At 39.1% G+C, this 18,360-nt stretch overlaps 1 protein-coding gene across 1 annotated transcript in view; it reads left to right on the plus strand.

Moving 5' to 3' along the window:
- The window catches only part of ncam2 (neural cell adhesion molecule 2), a 488,348-nt gene that overhangs the window by 438,304 nt on the left and 31,684 nt on the right, over positions 1-18,360 (plus strand). Inside the window, exons 13-15 of the mRNA XM_030747061.1 lie at positions 3,936-4,055; positions 4,973-5,094; positions 8,061-8,235. Coding sequence (XP_030602921.1) covers positions 3,936-4,055; positions 4,973-5,094; positions 8,061-8,235 — 417 coding nt within the window. The remainder of the gene's footprint in view (positions 1-3,935; positions 4,056-4,972; positions 5,095-8,060; positions 8,236-18,360) is intronic.

Here is an 18,360-nt window from a genome sequence, read left to right on the forward strand (position 1 = left end):
CGTAAAACTTCCATCCTATTGTTTGGATATAATTATTCACAAAATATCTCACATCATATCTCACAAAATATTTTCTTTTTCATTCTTTCTGATGGCTAGCAGGGGGCCATGATCAGAAAAAGCTGTCTGACTGCATGGAAGTCTATCATTAATGCTATAACGCCAGGTGATCGCCACTGTAGCACCCGTTACCTGCCCCTACTAGCCGTGAACAGCTGGCTAACACCGAGGGTATCACCGCTGAGGCAGCTGATCATAGGAACTTTGAATTACCATAATTATGTGACCATTTGGCCTATCAGAAAAAATCAAAAGCTGAGAAACTGCACTTCACACCCAACATAGGGTTATTATGGTAATTGTTGCCGGATGTCCTTGAACAGCGGCACTTTTGAAGCTGTGTTGCCGACTGAGTCGTTCGGCATTATAGGGTTAAGGGAACTCACTTCTTAGTTAATTTATGACCTAAGTAAAGACTCTTCTACTAGTTAGTAATTTCATGTCTTATTTAACACACTGATGATCATTTTGTCAGCTACCCATTTAGTATAAAATGCAGCAGATCACTACTACATAAGCATTTAGTGTCATTTCTGAATCAAGTAAACAGAATCAACAAGGTGATGGAGTAGAACGGACTTACATTTATTTAGCACTTCTCTAGTCTTCACACACACTCGAAACACTTTACACAAGAGGCCAGACTTTACTGTATGCACCCAAGTGTTTTATGGCTAACATTAACACTTATGAATATGTTTTTGGACTACTGTGTTCTCTTTAGATGTGGAATAAGCTGGGTGGAGAGAGAGTCTCTCCACTCAGAGAACCTGAGTTACATTGTAACCAATCAATTTCAGGTTGTGGCTTCAAAATGTGACTTCACAAACTAATAGGCGGGCTCAGGGTGTTTTATATACAGTCAGTGGGTAAATGTGAGGGATCTGCAGTTGGTAGTTACTCTCACTGTTTTAAAGATGAGACCATAAATATTAAATGATCTAAATAATAAATGTGTAAATACAAATCTGAAAATAGTTTACTGTAAACTTAATCTAGTCAATAAACTCAAATATTTGAAATACCTTCTCAAACTTAGACTCAAAAGAATGTAAAGAAAGTAAAGAAAAACATATATAAATGTTTTTAGTGGTCATGCTCTGTGCCATTTTTTTCTTTTCTTTTCCCACATTAAACACATGAATTGCATTCACATAGATTCTGATAGATGACCCTTCTGTAATTACTGCCATTCACCAGTTCTCCTTTGATAAAACACATTGTTCTCCAAGACACAAATTAGTGCTTCTATTCACACTGTTTCAAACTTAGTTATCAGACCTTGGAGATTATGCCTCAACATACCAGATTATCCTATCTAGCTTAAATCAATACTTCTGTCTATCTACCTGAAATATATCAACTCACAGATCATGCAATACGGTTTCTACCGTATTGCATGATCTGCCATGTGCTCCTTCAAAGCCTTGGCCCTGAGATGTTGTTGGGTCATGACGAAACTCAAACACCTCATGGGGAGAGTGCCAGAACCTGTCTGGGCTGAAAGATCGCGCTCCTCCTCTTCCTATGCTTTACGACTACAAATTGATTTCTGAGCCTGTTGGTGAAAAGTACGCCACGAGGTGAAGGATGGATGGATAGATGGATGGATGGAAAATGAAAGCCAGAGGACGAATGGTCAGGTGATAAGCAGGTCTGACAAACCTGAAGGGCTTATCACTAATATCCCCTCATTTCAGAGTCAATTACAGTACGGAGATGCAGTGAGGTGAATACTAAACAGGAAGTAGCACTTTAGCAGTGAACTTGAAAAAAAAAAAAAAAATATATATATATATATTTATATATATCACATATACATTCACAGAGTGAATAATGTTGAAGAACAAAGGAACAACGCAGAAGATTGTGAATTTAATAAAGATAAATGTGGCTCGATATTCAGAATTGGCACTGAAATATTAAAATTGAACCAGTGTAATTACAAGGCACACCAAGTGGCATCATATAATCATAGAAGCCATTTCAGATAACCTCAGCAGAAAACCCTTACACAATAAACTCTTCAATATAATGAGACGCCTGGCCTCGTTTCATTCGAATGCTTTTGCCCAAATTGAAATGTCCGCTTATAGCCTGGAATGAACCTAGCACGACTGCAAATTGCAGAATTTGTTTTCAAGTTCCAGAACTAAAGAACTGCAAAAGCACCTATTACCATTCAAGTATTTAATTTGTGCAGACTAACAAAAACAGCAACTTTCACTCAAGCTCATTACACTACAGACTCTCTCCCGGATTTCCTGAGTTGTGACGGTTATGCAAATTGGCTCTAGTGACTGTAGAATTTAAATAGGAGTCTGTAATGTGGTCTGATAATGAGATTGCCTGTTTTCTTCAATAATAGATGCAATTTACAGTATGAATGTGATGCATTGCACAGTTCTCCAACTTACTGATAATTTACTGCAGTTTCAGTAGAGTCAGAGTCCCATCTAGTCTTCCAGTGCACTGTTTTTAGTGTGACTTTGTTGAAGGTGAATTTCTAAATCTTCTTATGTTTTTCATTATTGATCATTTTGTGGAGTCATGCAGCCACCCTCTTATATTTTAGAACTACAGTTAAATCTTTTAGGCTCGGAACAAATGACGCATGATATATAGAAAATGTAACTTTAATTTCATGCATACAGCTTTCTATGTTTCATACACTAAACACTCTAAACAATGCAACAATTAAATTCATTTTTTAAAAAAAAGAAAAGAAAGTGCAATAGATCAATTTGAACAGTTGTAAGCATGGGGTTAGAGATTTCAAAAGGTCAGAGGTTTGATCCCCAGCTCCTCCAGTCTGCATGTCAAAGTGCCCTTGGGCAAGATGCTGAACTACACAAAGTTTTTAAAGGCTGCAAAATGTGATTTGTAAAAAGTGCTGTGAGAGTGCAGGATGGTTAGAAAACTGCTTTATAAGTACTAGTCTATTTAATGTCCTTTTTAATGTAGGTGCCTTTGGACTGCAGGAACTATTTCCTTCTTCTAGTAACTGTTGCAACTGTTGGCTGTACCCCCCTTTTTTCTGTTTGTACTGCAGGAACTGCTGACCATCATACTTCTTACATTACATTTCTAAGGTCTTTTTTTTTTTGGCTTCTTCTGCAAAGTTCTTTCTCAGTATAAGAGAAACTTTGAGTGGTCTAAGTGATTGGTCCAGCTGTAAGTGTACAGTAATTGGTCAAAAGCTTGAATGCAGCACTGGCAACCACCATTTAAAAAAGTTCAAACTATCAATTTGACCCCCATGCAACAAAACCCACAGAAATGAACCAACAGTGAAGTCCAGGCCTTATTGAGCCTATATGATATGTTGGAAATACAACATGATTGTGGCTCATCAGAGGGAAATATAAAAATATTTTCAAGAAATTCCATTCAACCTGCTACTCGGTATCCGTTGCAGCAAAGCAATCAATGGAGAAAATGAAAAAGTTAAAGTCGGACTACTGTATGAGAAACTGCAAGATGACAACAAGAGCCAGAGTTTCACTACAAACCACCAGCTGGCAAGTGCATTAGTTTCAAGAGGTCAATAAAAACATTGACCAGATTTCAGTCAGACAATTGACATTTTAAATAATTTATTAGTAGCAGAATATAGTTAAAGTTTAACATATATGTTGCATATACTGTAGGAATTGGGAAGTTATGTAGAGCCTGGAACCATACAGGTGGATGCTAGGGTGGTGGAGGGGTCTAAACAGCAAGCAACAAAAGGAGAAAGAAAAATAGCTGCATTTGTTTTGTGGCTCCACCTATAAAACAAACTTCCTTTCTTAATGATATGCTTTGCTATCTGCATGGTGGATAGTCACCACATATTTCCAGGTGACATGACGTCTGTTCCTATTTCTTTGCAGCCACGGTGGTGCTGACAGGACTGGAGCCCAACACGACGTACGAGGTTCGAGTGGCGGCTGTCAACGGAAAGGGCCAGGGCGAGTTCAGCCACACAGAGTCCTTCCAGACTTTACCCATCCGTAAGTCCGATAGAAACCCATTCTTCAAAATAAGCTCAACTTGTTAAAAACCTGAAGGTAATACTATGGTGTGTACATATGGAATGAAACCCAATCATGATCACTTAAATGTATTCCTGTAATAGCGCCATAGCCATTACGCTGGGTTAATTGGGTTAATTGTTAACTACTGGCACATCTCAGCCCTTATTAAACGATGGGACAGTAAATGCAGATTAAACAGCTGTGGAAATCGGGTGTGAAGAGTTTGAGACTATTATCTTATAAATCATAATAAAGATATGCGATAGGAATGCAAACATTCTTCAGGAATCTATTCAAGGCCCCAGCGTCTTAGTGAAATGAAGCCTATTTGCTATCCTGTGCAGCCCTGCCAGGTTTCTATCAGAGATGGTTTCCTCCTCCTGTTTCTCTGATATGAATTCAGATTATTTGGGCTTGGAAATAGATCCTGTCAAATTTGTGTCTTGATGTAAAACTGCTGCATTAAAAATTATGTACTGCAGGGGTTTACGATAAGCATTTTATTTATTCTAGCAATCTGGCACAGCAGGATTGCAGTAAATCCAGGCAAGGCCACGGGAAAAGTGTTTCCATATTTAATGTTATACGGCAGTGCAGCTACTGAGAATTAATGTTAGAAAGAAGACCCAATTAGCAAAATACAGTGAATAATAAAAACCTCGAGTCAACATTAATTATAGCCAGGCTGTGGGAGTTACCTTGTAATATGAATTTAATTCAGCTTTAAACCTTCTTTCTCCTTGTACTGCATCCTTATCTCATATCTCACGCTGCCACCTGCTCCCCTCTTTGGGAATGCATACTACAACACGCACGCACAGACACACAGAAACACACACAATGACATATTGTTTTGCATCTCAGCTGAAGCCTCTGCCTCGTGTCTTCCTCAGGAGAGCCGAGTCCGCCGGCAGTCCACGGCCAGAGGGGAGTAGGCAAGGCCTACAGGCTGGGGCTGGTCAAGCAGGATGATGGAGGAATGCCCATTGTGGAGTATATAGTCAAGTATAAAACTGTGAGTAATTTAGATTATAGTAAAGTTAAATACAGCTGCTGCAGTCAGGTTTTTATGACAGTCCAGCTATATCGAGCCTAGAAATGTGGCAAGCCCAGCCTGAGAGCAGCTTGATCAAGGCATCCCGACATCAGTCAATCCCATTCACTCTAAAGCACTGGGTCAAAAAAAACAGGCAAACTTAAAACAACCTTTTTTTTTTTTTTTCTGACACAGGACTGCTATCATGCTGCTGCAATTTTAAATCTTCAAACTACTGGCCTGCATTAGTGCTTCTATATCATTAATCAGCTGGATTAATTGCTCTATAAGACCTGCAGCCACTGATTTTTAGTCCAGTTCTCACCTCGGCTCTTTCTCCCTGTTTCCCTTCATTAAGAATGGCTTCTTGACAGCTTCTGTGCACAATAGCTGTATAAACTAAAGGGCCAGATGCATCTCTCTGGTCCTGTGTCAGGTCTTTGTTGGATTCTTTTCCTCTGTTTCTTAAATACATGACTTTCAGATATTGTTCATCTGCTGTAGATGTTTTTAGGCTTACCACTTCTTCTTTTGTGCTCTGCGTGTCCAGGTTTCTTCAGATTTTCTTAAGAACACACTGAACACCATGCTGAGGAATAGAAGCTTTCAGTTAATAGCTCTTTGGGAATCACCTTGTTGGTGCAAAAAATACTGTTTTATGCCTGTCAAACGGTGCTATCTATGGCATTTTTTAAAAATTCTACTAAAGAAATGGGAACAAATGATGTGTTTTTGTGACAGGGTGCTAGGAATAAACTGCAAATACATTTTTATTTTTATTTTATTTTTTCTTAAGTTGTCACACTGATTCATCCTTAGAGTCCGCTGCTTCATCAAAGTCCAGTAACTTTAATCTGATTTAGCATAAATAAACCTCGACTTATTCTTTAAAGTTGTTATCTGCTGCACAATAAAAACAGGTTTTACCTTTTTTAATCAATATTCTTTGGAACTTTGCTGACACAAGACATGTCATAAGAAAGATTTTTTTTCCTATTACCAGTCTTTTTGACAATAAACCCATCATAGTTGCCAGATTTTAGAAACTATTTTCAAAATCAAGAAAAATGAGGACAGACAATTCAGAGGAGGCATTTTCTAAGACTTTCAAGTATGTAATTTTGGAGGGGTTTTTTTTTTTGACACAGTTATTAGATAGCACACAATACTAGGAATGTTTTTCCCTCCCAGTGGAGTGTGTGTAACTCACTAGTTTGATATGTTGTGACTGAGTTGGCTGAAAGACTCTTCTTAGTGAGAATCTATTTTTCAATCCTTATTTCACTTACTTGTCCTAATTGAGGGTCCACATGAGCTCTCAGGATTTACTCATCCATTTAAGTAGCTGATATTTTGTGTGTGTGTGTGTGTGTGTGTGTGTGTGTGTGTGTGTGTGTGTGTGTGTGTGTGTGTGTGTGTGTGTGTGTGTGTGTGTGTGTGTTCTTGTTAAAAAGGCAAAAAGCAGCTTAAACTGGCAAGATAAGAAGAGCGACTGAGTTGAGGCCAGGAAGCAGAATAGATGGCACTCGTACAAAAACTCTCCACAGGACTAAGTGGATTTAGGCTGGTCCAAATCTCCTATCTCCCCAGTGCTAATGTGTCCAAGCAGGCATTTCTCTGTCTCATTGAGAAAGTGACAGAGATTTAAAATAATAAAACCGTGCTGTTGAAAAGAGGGTCACGAAGTCTCGATGAGGCTTTTGGAGGCCGAGAAGGATGCCAGTGCAGATGCTTCACACCCCACTAATCTAATGCCCCTGTCTGGCATGAGGAACACACAAACTGCATAACTGTGGAGGGAGCGCAGAGCCTGCAGAACGACAACAGTCAGGATCACTGTAGAAGATTGTTATTTCCATCTGTAGGCATTTATAATTGGCAGTATGGCTACCTCAGTGACATCAGACATGATACTGCTGACCCTCATGAACAATCACTCTCGATATGCGTTGGTCTGGTTTTCAAATAAACTTAAAATATCACCACAGTGTCGCAGTGATAGTTTAAGTTTCATCATTTTGATATTTTGCTTCCAAGGAACCAGACTTTCAAATTATAGGCTCATGTTATCATCAATATGTATGGAGGAGGTAATGAGAGAAGTGCAGCAGTGACAACAATCTGTAAAATAAGGTGGAGATCCTGTCATGGTTTAGGGCTGCATTTCAGCCAGTGGTGTTGGAGATCTTGTCAAATGATGAACACAGAAAAGCTTAATTTTTCAGTATGATAATGATCCCAAACTCACTGCTAGTGCACTAAAAGCATACCTGGAAAATGATGGACTGGATTGAAGCACTGTAGGATGGATCCAGAGAACAAACACAAGGCAGCAAACATCCAAAGAAGAGCTTTGAATGTCCTTCAAGAAGCCTGGAGAACTATGCCTGAAGACTGCTTAAAGAAATGAGAAGAAAGCTGCCTGTGCAATACCGACTGAGTTACACAGAGTGGAAAGAGGAGGAGCTGGACCGGAGATGGGTTGCAGAGCAGCTTGCAGAGGCAGTTTGAAAGCAGCTTAAATAGCAGGAATGTGATATACAGTAGAAGAGTGTCAGCTGATCCATCTGCTGATGTGAGCTGGCATTGAAATCAGCTGATCTGCTGGGATTGTTTGTATGTGTGTGTGTGTGTGTGTGTGTGTGTGTGTGTTGGGGGGGGGGGGGGGGGGGGGGGGGTGGTTAGAGACAAAAGGCTGAGGCCACAAAGACAACTTTTGTGATATTGATGAAAGTAACAGGATTACAATTTCTTTTTACCTATTCAGGTGTATCTGTGTGGGCTTCTCACAACTGAGACTGATTGTAGGGATAAATTGTTGTTTATCAAATACAACAACACTTTCTCTGATCGCCTTTGATGCAAAGTCAAACACAGAGCTTTGACTAAGGCTGTCTTTGGATTTTCTTTATTTTTCTATCCTTCTCTTTTTTGTCCTCCATCAGGATAAAGAGGAACAGTGGATGACCAAGCTTGTTCCTGGGGCGAATGACTTTGCCATGCTGCAGCCGCTTCAGTGGAACACGAGATATGAAGTGGAAATCACAGCACGCAACGTAAAGGGTCTGTCGGAGCCCACCTTCTATCAGTTCTTCATGCCACAGAAACCCGACATTACAGGTAAAAGCATGATAAAGGAAAACTTTAGGTTGTAATTTGCCTTTTCAACATTTCCACTTTCTCATACTTGCCTTCTTCAAGTTGATCTTAAATGCCTTTTGAAAGTCCCCAAAGAACACTTTTGAACTTGTTGTGTTAAGTGGCGTGTTATTCGTGCCACTAGAAAGAGCGCTGGCGATAACAAAAGCAAGAGAGCAAGATGTTCCAGTCAAGATAAAGCCAGCCTGAAAAGGCTTGTTGCTGCTTTGCTTGCTGGCCAAATGATGCTGCTGTCATTGTAGAAATGGTGCTCCGGCCTCTCCGGCAACAGATTTCTCTCTGTATGATTGTCAAATGGGGGGTTTAGATCCCACAGAGAAGCACTTTACTCAGAAGTTTTTAGCGGTGCATTGAAAAGCTGAGCCTTTTTCCACTGTAAAAAAGCCAAAATGTCCTCAGTCTGACACCATTTCTGCATTTGGCTAGTTTTCTGAAGGCATATGGAAAAGTGAGCAAACAGGGCAACTAACTGGAGAATTTAGAGAACAAATATTAAAAGTGTTAAAGCAATACTCCACCAAGAGAAAGAAGCAGTAACGGTTGAACTATCAAAACTATTAATCTCTAATATGATCAAGCTCCCAAGGGAGCCCCTCCTTCCTTTCCCATAATGCACTTGGCTAGTGATTTTCATTGTCAGGGTCATGTTTTCAAGCGCTTATAGGAAGAGTTTTTCTTTTTTTTTTTTTTTTTTACAGGCAGGCTGTGCTGCAGTCTTGACTTCAGTGCATCATTGCGGTGCCTCTTTAAAATGACTTCAGGGTTTGTACACACCTGTGTTAGTCCAGACCACAGGTTTTCAAGCTGAGCGACAAGGAGCACACAGCTGCATGAGGGGAAAGGGACAGGTGAACGCTGGCGTCCTAAAAACAGAGAGGCTATTAATGTGGCCCATTTACAGACACACTCAGCAGTTACAGACTGCAGTCACTGCATAGACACGCAAAAAACGATTTACAGGGATCAGCTACTTTATATGGATCTAAACGTCTGGGACAGAATCTCTCCTAAACAAATGCTGTCTCACTCATAATAAAGTAGTTTGCTTACAGTGTTTGTTTTGGGTCTTTTTACACATGAAAATGTGGAATTTAGATAAAAAAAATATTTTTTACTTTACCTTCACAAAACTTTGCCTTACAGTAACCCATCTCCTTCTGCCTGCCTACCTGAGGCTGGTGCTATATACGTGCTGAAGTCCTGATGGGGAAAAGAGAGTTTTTTCTGTCGATGAGGCTCGTGTCATACTGCAGAAAACATGTTAATATGATGAAGCAGTGAAACTGGATGAAACTTGAGTTAATGAGTTCAGTACAGTTCAATTTTAATTATATAGCACCAATTCAGAACAACTGATGGTAGATTTTAGCCATTCAACCAGCAAAAATGCCAAGTATTCTCATCTTCAAGGTTTGTAAGATATAGACTCATGCATAAATTTATTATATGCACCTTTTTAACTTTTGGTCAAACAAGAAAAGAGGCTAAAAGTGCCGCTTAGTGTTTTAATCTTTCGCTGTATTACTAGTAACATATTTTTGTGATTGGTTTGATTTTATATTTTCACCTCAAGGTCCTTGTAAGTGTATTATTCTCCCGTTCAGGTGCTTTGATCGTCGACGTCCTCGCTGGTGCTTCATTCTCGTCTGCTCTAATAAACAGCACAAGTGTTACAATCAGGCCGTGGTTCGCTTCAAAGAAACCCAGCAGAGCACGAGTGAAAATACCCTCAGGCTGTACTTTTCTTCTCTAAAATATCATTCTTTTCTTCGTGTTTTTCATGCTGTTTATCTTATGGTTCTCCCACAGTGCCACTTTGCAATTCTGCTGAAATTCATTCCGAATGGAGCGCAGATGGAGTGTCTCTAGTCAAGCTTGCTTCTCATTTGAAAGACCAACATGCACACAGTTACATGAGCCGATATACAAACATGGATAACTTCTTCAGCTCTTTGTCTTGGATATTCTTATGTTGAGATTGTTCTGCTGCATGACAGTGCGCGTGTTTCTGTCCTGCTAGTTTCACTTGTTTAAAAAAAGGCTGGAAAAGTCCATAGACAAAGATGGGTGCAGCCACTGGGACATCTTCCATGTAGTTTTCATATTGGTTTGGGGGTTTTTGAGTAGTTGTTTGTTTTTTTTTTTTATTAATGAAAATTAACCATATTTGGATAGGAAAACCATTATCATTCACTGATAGTGCTGGCTAGCAAGTTTGGTAAGCAAGATTCTTGTGTGATTCTGTAACTGTGTCTCAATAGTGATAGTTCTGTTAGTAAACTTCCATATAGTACACTAGGTAGAGTACTTCTGTAGTGTGTAAATTTAGAGAGTAGTAAAAAGAATAAAAAATTTTGCTCACTGGAATAGACAACTGCAGCTGTTGTGCTAGCTGCCACGTTTTTGTGAACGTTCACAAATTAATAAACTTCTGACGACACATAAATTCTTCTGAAGGGAAGAAGAACATTGAACACATAAACAATAAACAATATCACAATTCAGGTAGCCTGTTGTCATTGTCTGAAAAAATGCTACTTTTAGCTAGCTAGCAATTTCCTTTTTACTTGCTAAAAAAGTTTGGAAGTCTCTTCCATAAAGCCAAAATGCAGAGTTAGTGCCAGACATTGTGGACTGGATGGATAAACAAAAAGACTTTGGATAATCTGACATTGCTATTTCATAAAACGTATATATAGATGTGGTCAGAAGTTTAGCTGCACTCATCAGAGACATGACTATCATGCTAATTTGGCGCTTTTAATCATTGCTACGAGCAGTTCTATTTTCTGGAACTGCACACTAACTACACACCCCTCAGCAACCAAATGCCATATGCTGCCATATCATTTTTTGATTGGTTAATGTGGTGCATTTTTCCACCAATAGGACGGGACGATTTTTATTTTTATTTTTTGCTCACAGGCACTTTCTACTAGCAAATATCCCATTTTTACCATTTCTTCCTGCACCAAACACGCATCAAATGTGACGATAATATACAGGGAAAAAAATAGCGTAAATTATTAATCATATCTCTGGTTGTACTTGGCCTATGTAGTTTGAAGCCAGCACCTTCGACACAAGTTGAAACAGCGACTCAGTGAGGCGGCTATGTTATCTTAAATTGATGTCAGCTGTAATTTAATGTGTAATAAATAAGATAGTAATTTGCCTTAAAGCAAATTTGTCCCATGTAGAAAATTAACCACCCTTTTAGTGGCTTTGAGTACAACCAAACACTGAACAAAACAAAACATCACCCACCTCTGAGTCAAAGCAGCCATACTGATTATAATGCAATATAAACTACAATTTAAACTGTTTTATAAAAATTTACCTCCCATATAGATATCATGAAGGGGGAAATTGGATATATAGACTAAAACAGTTTTTTGTGATTGCCCTCAGAGCTGGTCTCAAGTGGACATTTGAGGAACTGCAACTTTTGGCACTCACATGTTGGCTTCATATTTCATCCCACGTGTCTTCCAAGCCATTTGGTCAGACATGCACTTATGCAAATGCACATGTGTGCAGGAAAGCAGAACGAAGCTTTGAAGTATACAACATGCAACACAGTTGCTCTTTGAAGAAGCTGGAATATATGCGAAGCTATACAGACACATAAAAATGTTTTTCTTTCATTGATCCCATGCACTTCCCCCTACAGACCCCAATTTCACGTGATTTAAAAGAAAGAAAAAAAAATCAAAGGAAGGCTGTTTCAGTGTTGTTTTGCTTTCTTCTCAGAGCCTTTTACCACATCCATTTGTGCTGTTTTGGATGTTTGCCTCTGTCATTACTGCACTGGCTAAATAGCCTGTAAGAGTGTGGGCTGCTTTTCAAACAGCAAACAAGACAAGGGAAACGGCAAGCTTAAGGCGGGTCACTTCGATTGGATGTCCTCTCTTGTTAGCGAATGGCGGTGCATCGTGGGAAAGAGCCCGGGAGAGAGAGCGGGGTGAAATTGGAAGAAAACACTTTCCTCCTAATGTGTTTGTTTGAAAGAATAACTCGGCCGAGCTTTTCAGCTAGGAAGGCAATAAAGGGGCTTACAGTAGACAGAGAGGGTAGGAGGCTGTGTCGTTGTGCAGCGAGCAGGATTTTCAGAGAGAACTTACTCATTTGATCAAACTTTGTCTCTTGGTTCTGTTTCACAGGACACTCTAATTACTCCCTTTTCCAAACCACTGACCCAGTCCAGCTGATACCAGTCACATACCAATTTACAGTTACTGTAAGTAATCAACCAAAGGCATCACTCTTCATATTTCTTAACAAAATTATGTTGATTTGATCATGCAGCTTTAAAAACAACAACAACAACAGAAGACTCAACTTTTACATTCTCTGCTGCACTAAATTCAACTAGATAGTGAAGAAGTCCTCTCTGCCCAATCAACAGTATTAGAAGTGAAATATCTCCCAGTCTCAGTTATGGGCCATCTTTCCAATTCAGCACCTTACCTTTTTCCTCTTCTCGTATAAACGCAGTAGCACTTATTGAAAGAAACATCCAGCTGTGTTTTTTTTTTTTCCAAGACATAAAATATGGTCAGAATATAGCGTTACCGTCTATCACCCAGTAGCCAATTTCTCTCTTCAGTTCTCTCTCTATATATTATGCAGCTGCAGTGTATTCACTTGGTGTGGGTTTTTTTTTTTTTTTGTCCCTCATCCATTCGCTTCCTCCATCCTATTTTAGCTTGTAACAAGCTGAATAACCTACTTCCTCTCCTCCTCACAGAGAATTCTTTAAGAAAAATGCCATTGATTTCAACACTGCCCTTGGTTCCTTTTCAATTTACTCCCCTTCCTTTTTTATCTCTTTTTTTTTATTTTAGTTATGTTTTTTGTTTTTCCAAATCAAAAGTTTTTTTGTTTTTTTTCACCTCTTGAACCTGACACAATTCTACCCGACACAATTACAACACCGTGTCTGTAACATCAGCTTTGTTTGCTTTGTCAACCACTTTGTGCCTCTCTGTCACACTGCGTTCTTCGTGAAGATCCACCAAATGAGCTACTGCAGCTCAAATTGCAGAAAACTTTAATGCTGGTTCTGATAGAAAGGTGTCAGAGTACACAGTGCATCACAGTTTGTTGTGTATGGGGCTGCATACCTGCATGCTGACCCCCGTCACCTGTCAAAAGCACCAACAATGGGCACATGAGCATCAGAACTGGACCATGGAGCAATAGAACAAGATGGCCTGGTCTGAAGAATCACGTTTTCTTTGACATCACATGAATGGCCAGGTGTGTGTGTGTGTGTGTGTGTGTGTGTGTGTGTGTGTGTGTGTGTGTGTGTGTGTGTGTGTGTGTGTGTTGCTTTGAGCAATGTTCTGCTGGGAAAACTTGCGTCCTGCCATCCATGTGGATCTTATTTTGATACGTACCACCTACTTTAAAAATGGCAACAGACGGGACTCCACCTGTGTGTGCACCTACAGATTCAGCTAAGAAATAACTTGAGTCCTTAAATGTTAGTTACAGCTGCACAAAACAGAACAGAAAATAAATAAACAGCAAACACTGGAAAAAAATCTTTTGGCGGTTCTGTGATTCGAGTCTGTACTGACGCGAAGTGTAAACAGTCACCAAGGTTACACACAGAAAAGGAAATCCTTTTAAATAATTCATGCTTGTGGAAATGAATAAATATGACCCTCACTACTTACTGTGGATATTATTTATAATAATATTTTCAATAATGATAAATGGTGAACTCTGACGGACTGCTGTGAGTCTATTGTCTGTCTCATAATGCATCGTATCATCAATGTAGTGGTGCATATAAGACGACACACAGACCAGATTAAAAATTAATACAGCATTTTAATAGATTATTTTATGCATATTCTTTGTAACCTCAGAGTATAGCACACTGACACATACTGCTGTAAAAAAAAAAGTCAAATCTTTTCTAGCAGAAGGGGCTGTTTTTGTTTGTTTTGCGTGGCAAACAACTAAATTCACACAGGCTTTTAAACTAATTCCACCTGACACCATGAGCAATATTCTCACTTACATAAAAGAGGGAAAATATGGCTTGATGATGCCCGACTTTGCCTAAATCTGCCCCTGCGGCCTGATATAGTCTGACATTGCTTGTGTGAAGCTTTGTTGTGGCTGCTGCATTTCCTTCCTGGCTTTCTCTTTCTTCCCTTTCCAGTCATGTGCCATAAAAAAAGCTTTGATAGTAACAGGCATCATAGATTTTGCATGTAATAATCTCATCAAAGCACTTGAAGAAATAATCTAGGCAGCACTCTCTCCTCCCCCGTGGAGCTCAAATGAAACTTCTTCCTGGAAGTGTTGCCAGCAAATCAAAATGGGAAATGAATACTTTTATAGCTGCCCATTACGTAAATCAAGTCTTTCATCAGTTTTCAAAATGAAAGCCACGTTCTGTAATGAAGAAAATTATTGTTCAGTCATTTAGTGAGTAAAATGCAACTTTGTGAACACAAACACTTGCTTTTAATGCTGACACTGAACACAGCCGATACACTTTCCAATATCTCTTTGTGAGATTAAAAAGAGCCTTATAATAAGGCGTCGTTTACATTATGTTTACTGAGTGCAGTCTCTGAAGTCTTTGCTCAGTTTTCCATCCATATGAAAATGGATTGCTTCATTCAGTATAATCAGCTGAAGTACTGGTGCTCTGAAACTGCCACTCCAAAAATCAAAACCGCATCTGTAGCTGAATGTGTGGCTGGAAATATTGTCAGATTAAAGCTGAAAATACAGACTGAAGATGACAAAAACTGTCAGGCGTCTAGAGGGATACGAGCAAAGCTGACCCGCAGGGATTTAACTGTAAACACTTTAATCCAAGACCTACATTTGTTTGTCTTGTGTAAAATATGCCACAGTCAATATGCTTATTGTAATACTTAGTGGGGTATAGAGGACCAATATAATGGGAGATCAATGGTGGTGTTTGCGTGTTTACTTACTCATTTATTCATGGAACAAAGATAATCCTGTTGAGATCAAAAAGATTGTGTTTCTGAGGGAGCACTTTTAACATCAGACAAAATTGATGTCAGCTACTGCGAAGGAAAGAGAGCAGGAACAGTGACTTGCACAGATGGCTTATAGTGTTTGAAGACCGTCTGATCTTTGTTGAGCTGGTGACCAAGGATTAAACTGGGTTTTGTAATGTCCCATAGGTGCACATTCATGTGCACATCAGCAACAATGATGAAATTTTTCTACTGCCGATAATTGAAGCCTTTGTCAATCAGGTGCTTTTCAGATGGTGTTGCATGGTGGATCAAAATCTGATGGTACGTTTCTTTATCAGATGTCCAACACCACGGGCTAAAATGCAGCCCCAAACCATGACAAAGCCTCCAGTGTTTTACAGATGCTGTAGACACTCACTGTTGTACCTCTTTCGTGACCTCCTCTGTACATACTGACGTTGATTTGAACCAAAAATCACAACTAAATAAAACTTGTTGATTTTCAGTCCTTCCAGTTCTTGTGTAATTTCACATAGGTCAGCCATTCCTACCTGTTTCCTTTGCTTAAGAATGCCTTTAAGGTTTAAGCAAACAGTAGATGGATCAGCTGAAGGTCAAGATCCATCTCTAAGGTTCTGTGCCAGGTCTCTGCTAGATGTTTTTCCTGTTTCTTAAGGACATGACTTTCAGATGCTGTAGATAGCTTTTAGGCCTACCACTCCTCTTTTCCTCCACTTGTTCAGTTTCCTCAGATTTTTTAATAACACACTGCACACCATGCCAAGATATTCCAGGTTTTCAGCGAATAGCTCTTTGGAAATCACCTTGTTGGTGCAACAGTTCTATTTTATGTCTGTCAAACTGTGTTATCTTTGACATTTTTCATAGATTCAACTAAAGAAATAGAAAAAAAATTATGTTTTTGTAACAAGCTGCTAGTAACAATGTGCCTGAAGGAATTTATAATATAGTGATCCCCTAAGTTAGGTGTCTCTTTGATGCTTGTATGATTCAGAGGTCAGTGTTAAGTGGTTTAACAAACAAAAAGCATTTCTCTAAAAATGTTTAGATGCAACAACTGGACTGAAAATGAGTGAAAAATCACCCATGTCCAAAGAAAACTTTGAAAGACCTTCAGAAAGCCTGGAGAACTATTGCTCAAGACCACTTAAAGAAGTCTGATTGCTTGGAAGCAAAATAGCCATGTTGTAATTTAGTTGCTCTCCTATTATGTTCAAACCCTGCTGTGACCCAGTTTTTGACAACGATACTTCAGCTTGCAGAATTAATGCAAAGTTTACTAGCTTGGTGCATCTTATATTTATACAATACTTCATTCCATTTGCACTGTCTGAATGACAAAAGAGGGAGTTGATCCACAAGGGAGCTTTTGGGAAACCCTGTCAATCATCCAAGATTTCCAAGTTGCATTATTCTATATAGGTTTACCCTACAGGTGCAGGTGTGTTCACTGTTATTCTACATAATGGTTCACATTTTAGTTATTGCTTCAATTACTAAGACAGACAGCCCTGAACCAAGTTAGGACAAGTTAGCCATATATGCCTGACTAATTTGCATTAAAAACTTGATTAGTGGACAGGCACAATCCTGATAATAAAACTATATACATGTAAGAATGCTGTTTCCCTGAATTCCGTTGAGTTGTGAGATTAATGTTTGTTGTGGCACCATTTGCCTCGTGTCTCCCAACATTTTGGTTTTCAGTACTGTTAAAGTGCTTGGATAAACAATCTCCAAGCCATTTTGTATTATAGTACTACTTGAAAAAAAGACTGGACATCAGCTTGTATTGTCCTTGCAATCTTTTCTCAAAAAGAAAATATATATGAGAGAGCTTTTTGGACGTTCAACTGCTATTATCACTCATATATCTGAATGAGTCCCACCTGCAAATACCTTCCTAGGAAAGATCAGGTGGTGGTGGTGGTATGGGGGGGGCACTTCTTGTATTCAACTCAATTCAGAGTTACGCTTCAAAACGCTTCAGAAAGGCAAAAAAACAAACAAACAACAACAAAAAAATTTAGAGGTACTTACAGAATTGATTCCAGATTGCATCCTGCTTGTATGGACTGTTTCCCAACTCTAAACTCCAGAATCTGTGATCTGTTTCACTGAGTTTTAACTTCAGCTTTAAACTTCAGTATAAAACTGACTCCATACCCAGAAGTCTGTGGGGACAGAGCAGGGACACCTGGTTGAGAACTTTCAGGGAACAGTCATGAATTGACAGTACACAGTTGAAATCCTACTTAGATAATGAAAGCTGTGCTTGAAGGTCAAATTGAAGTGAGGAAAAATGATGAAAAACAACACAAACCAAAATAAATTCATAAAAGCCTTTGCAATTTCAAACTTCATCTGCAGGTTTTTCTATCAAGTACACTGTTAATAAACAACAAAACCAGGAAGTAAAAGCTGCAGTAAAATATAGTGAGACTCAGAAAGCAAAATAGGGTGTTGTAGGACCTTTTTGACTAACAAAAAATGAATCAATCTATGATGGGTTTTTTTATGATTTGATCAGCTTCGACACTCAGGGTCACGCGGCACCATGACCTTTTTTGTTTTAAACTTCTGTTCCTGCATTAGAAACTGTGCTTAAGCAGAGTTTAAACTTTGGATTGCAACTACAAAGATCAAGGTACAGACACTTGAATTACTCCTTAAAAAGCTGTAACCCCAGACAGCAGCAATTACAGAAAAGGAGGGTGAATTTCTTTGAAGTCTTTTGAGGTTGATTGTTAAGGATGCCATATTCTTCTAACTTAAGAGTAATTTCCCATGGTTTTTCATTTCCTCTACGCTGGCACTTGAGTGCACTTGAATCGCATCAGAGCTGATCTGTTTCCTCCTTGGAAATGGACAGAAAAGAGGAGCCCATCCATCTCCTTCGAACTAGAGAGGATTTAATTATAATGTTGAGTTTTCTGAGGATGTCCTTAGAAAAACTCCTCTTCTACACTCCTCATCACCTTCCAAAGTGAGCACTTAGGAGGAAGTCTTGCTCCCATCCACAAATGATGATGTTTATCACCGTGCACATTAACGCCTGCTACCTTCTTAATCAATGAATGCCCAT

This window comes from Archocentrus centrarchus, chromosome 2 (genome assembly GCF_007364275.1).
Source record: "Archocentrus centrarchus isolate MPI-CPG fArcCen1 chromosome 2, fArcCen1, whole genome shotgun sequence".
Lineage (NCBI taxonomy): Eukaryota > Metazoa > Chordata > Actinopteri > Cichliformes > Cichlidae > Archocentrus > Archocentrus centrarchus.